Source organism: Vitis vinifera, chromosome 5, assembly GCF_030704535.1.
Source record: "Vitis vinifera cultivar Pinot Noir 40024 chromosome 5, ASM3070453v1".
Taxonomy (NCBI): Eukaryota; Viridiplantae; Streptophyta; class Magnoliopsida; order Vitales; family Vitaceae; genus Vitis; species Vitis vinifera.
The window spans coordinates 20,739,917-20,744,070 of NC_081809.1; the positions used below are offsets into that span (position 1 = coordinate 20,739,917).

General features: G+C 36.3%; 1 protein-coding gene across 1 annotated transcript; it reads left to right on the plus strand.

Moving 5' to 3' along the window:
- Positions 1-263: 263 nt before the first annotated feature.
- Positions 264-1,930, plus strand: LOC100242998 (UDP-glycosyltransferase 75C1). Its single transcript, XM_002263496.5, has one exon. The coding sequence runs from the start codon at positions 507-509 to the stop codon at positions 1,848-1,850; it is 1,344 nt and encodes a 447-aa protein (XP_002263532.1). The 5' UTR covers positions 264-506; the 3' UTR covers positions 1,851-1,930.
- The last annotated feature ends 2,224 nt before the right edge of the window (positions 1,931-4,154 follow it).

The window sequence follows — 4,154 nt, forward strand, 5'->3', positions numbered from 1 at the left end:
TAAGTAATAAGTTTTAATTTAATAATTTAAATATAATTTAATTTAAAATCAATTTAAATTATTAAATAATAAATATTAAATTTTATAAGATACTTATGCAATCCAATATCTAAAAGGAAAGAAAAAAAAAACCATTTTAATATTTAAATTCCACCCAAGTTGAAAGTTATTATATAAACGTCAACTCAAATATCAATTGCCTTTGCTGAAAGGTTCGAATAAGCCAAGCTTAATGCCAACTTGATTTGATATTTAACTTTTTGTTATATTGAAATATTGTGTTTTTTATTATTTAAATTTTGATAAAATATATTTTTTTTAAATGAAAAATTGACAGCCATTGAACGTGGGTTCACCGAATCCAACCTTATCCAGTCCCAATTTGATTTGACCAATTAACCTAATTATCCCAACTTTGAAAAAAACGAAGATGAATTAGAATGGATTGAGCATCTCCATTAAGTCAATAAATCAGGCCTTTGCGAGAAAGGAAAGCACAGACAAGGATGGACAAACATCATTTCCTCTTACTATCCTGCCCAGCACAAGGCCACATCAATCCCACCCTTCATCTGGCCATGCTCCTCTTACGCCTAGGGGTACGTGTCACCTTCGCCACCTTCGTGTCCGGCCTCCGCCGCATCGCCACCCTTCCTACTATCCCCGGCTTGCACTTTGCCTCTTTCTCGGATGGCTACGATGATGGAAACAACTCCAACTACTCCATGGAAGAGATGAAGCGCGTAGGCTCCCAGAGCCTCTCCAACTTGCTCTTAAGCCTATCCAACGAGCGCGGTCCTGTCACCTACTTAATCTACGGATTCCTCCTGCCCTGGGCAGCCACAGTGGCTCGTGAGCACGGCATACCCTCAGCCTTTCTGAGCACTCAGTCAGCCACTGTAATTGCCGTTTATCATCGATACTTGAAGGCCCATGACGGTCTCTTCAATACCGAGCTCGGAAGTTCCTTGAATATTTCCTTGGAATTACCAGGATTGCCCCCACTGAAATACGAAGACCTACCTTCCATTCTGTTACCAACCAGTCCACACGCTTCGGTCGTCCCCAGCTTTCAAGAACACGTCCAAAACTTAGAGCAAGATCCCAACACATGCTTGCTAATAAACACGTTTAATGCGTTGGAAGAAGATGTAATCAAAGCCCTTGGAGACTTTATGAATGTGGTTGCAATCGGACCTTTGATGCAGCTTGATTCCTCCATCAGTTGTGACCTGTTTGAGAGGTCTAAGGATTATCTTCCATGGCTCAACTCAAAACCAGAAGGCTCAGTGATTTATGTGTCGTTTGGGAGTCTTGCGACGTTGCAGAAAAATCAAATGGAGGAGATATTCCATGGACTAATGGAAAGTCATCGCCCTTTTTTGTGGGTGATTCGATCTATAGAGAGCGAATTAGAGGAGAAGATGAACAGTAGCTTGAGTGAAGAACAAGGGCTGATTGTGCAGTGGTGCTCCCAAGTGGAGGTGTTGTGTCACCAAGCAGTTGGATGTTTCTTGACGCACTGTGGATGGAACTCCACCATGGAGAGTCTAGTTGCAGGTGTGCCGGTGGTGGCATGTCCCCAGTTTTCGGACCAGACGACAAATGCAAAGCTGGTGGAGGTGTGGGGCACTGGGGTGAAAGCGAGGGCGAATGAAGAAGGGGTTGTGGAGAGAGAAGAGATCAAAAAATGTTTGGAGATGGTGATGGAAGGTGGAGAGAAAGGGGATGAGATGAGAAGAAATGCTAACAAATGGAAGGGATTGGCAGTGGAATCTATGGAGTATGGTTCTTCAGGCGAAACTAATCTAAAACATTTTGTGGAAAGCTTAGAAATCAGGACTCATTGATGCAAAAGCCATCTTTAGTGGGCTTGGGCCTGAGATGTAATATTTACCACAACCTTAAGTATTAAACATTTTGGATTAAATGATTGATGGTGTAATAGTATAGTTAAAGGTTACGAGTTTGAAACATCAAGAATCAACACCAATCTTCAAGCAGCATAATGCCACGGCCGCCGCCGCTGTTTGAGAGCTCCGCCGCAGTCAGTCCCCATCACTCTCACCAATGATTATCTTCACTGCGCTTTCAGAAGAGGCATAAACCAGTAATCGCAAATGCAATGGCACCATCATCACCCTTGCTGCCGCTATTTCCACCCCACATAATTAGCAAATCAACCAGAAGACCCTTAAAGAAAAAATAAATAAATAAATTAATCTTGCTTATTTTTTTGGTGTGACATTTTTGTGGGCTTTTCATCCCTCCGAGATTTCCTCATGTTTCTAGTACCTCGTTCTATAATTATTCTTATTTTGACTATTTTAATCAAATATCTCCATATTTTGTTAAACTCCATTTTCAATGATGGCTGTCCTTTTATAATACTTTTGTGTACCATTTTCTATAATTTTTCCTGCTTGTAAAATATTCTTTATAACCACCTAAACACTTCCATTCCATTCAAATTTAATACAAGTTTGTGCTTATTTAAAATTCAAACAAAAAATAAATGAATGTCACATTAGTCTAGATTAAGATTAGCATGATGGATAATAATAAATAATCTAAACATACTATAAAAACCATTAAATAGCAATTAGATCATAAACATAATTATAGACAGATCGGAAAACTTACCTCCCGCCATTGTCATTCTACAGGTTAAAATGTGTTTTGCTATTTTTGGGTTTCAAGTGCTTCTAAACCTTCACAACTTCTACTTAGATGGTGTTTTTTAAAAACTGAAAGAGATTGCAGGCTTAGGGGACCTTACCCATTAGTGTTCTGGCTCGTTTTAAAGACTCTCTCCATCACCGAGTCTGCCTGGAGCGTGCACAGAATATGGGGTAGTGATGTGAACGTGGTTCCGAGCATTAATCATCGTTCCTTAATTGATGGAATGATGTGGACCACATTCCGAATCACGTCTTCGATTTATTACCGAAGATGCAGGAAAAATAAAATCCCAACATAGCATGCATGTAGATCAATAAAAAATTATACCTAAATTCATATTATGAATATGTATTAGAGAAAGGGAGGAATATAATTTAGGGTCTCCCTTAGAGAAAGGAAAGAAATTATCAGAATTATTAGTTGTGTCTAAAATTATCTTACTTGTATATTAAATTTGGAAGAACAAATTTTAAAGTTGATATCAAGTTTTCTTTACCGGTGAAAGTAAATATTAATTCAAACTATTCATCTCCTTATATTAACTTTATTCTTTATATATTTGGGTTCTTTTTTATGGGTATCATAAAATGAATTCTTCTTCTTCTTCTTCTTCTTCTTCTTCTTATTATGAGTGCGAGCAGATTGCTGAACCACATAAATTGTTTGTTCTCTTTAAGTTTGTTTTTTGTACAAGATATCGAGCTATAGGTTGTTCATATTTAATTAGATTTTCTAGTAAGGTAATTTTTTTTTATTTATGATTTCTAATGGTTAAGAAAGAAACGGATAATGATTTTGAAAAATAAAAAGTTTTCTTTAGACAAGGGAATGTAAAAAACAAGGGAGTGTTGAAGACAACCTTTATAGCATGGTTACTACAAAAAAATTAAGTCATTCAAAAGATCAGTATTGGATCCCTCATTTACGACTTTAGTTCACCTAAACTAATATTAGCACATCAAATTTTTAAACCTTCGTTGATCAACTTGCCCAATGTCTTTCAAGGCTTCCCAAGCTGGACGCTTCATCTTTGACTTTTATTCATCTCCTTTTTCATGTAGTTTTCAAGCATTCTTATCCTTACTCCTAAATAATGAAATTGAGGTTATTGATTGGGGTGTCAAAGTCTCCATGAAAAATAATCTAAATTTTTTATTAGAATTTGCACCAAAATATAAGGAATAATTCTTCTATATTGCAAATAATACCTTTGTTCCTATGATTGGTCATGGTAAAATTAATTTCTTTAGTAATTACACTAGTTGATCAAAAGTACTTTAAGTTTCATTGTCCCTAGTCAAATCTTATCCTTGAAAAAAAATCACTAAGACTTCAAATTATGATATTATATTTCTAATGTCTTTGGTATTCCAAGATCATAGCATTGGAAAAATATTAGTTAAGGAAAAAAGTACTTTAAGTTTTATTGTCCCTAGTCAAATCTTATCCTTTGAAAAAAAAAATCACTAAGA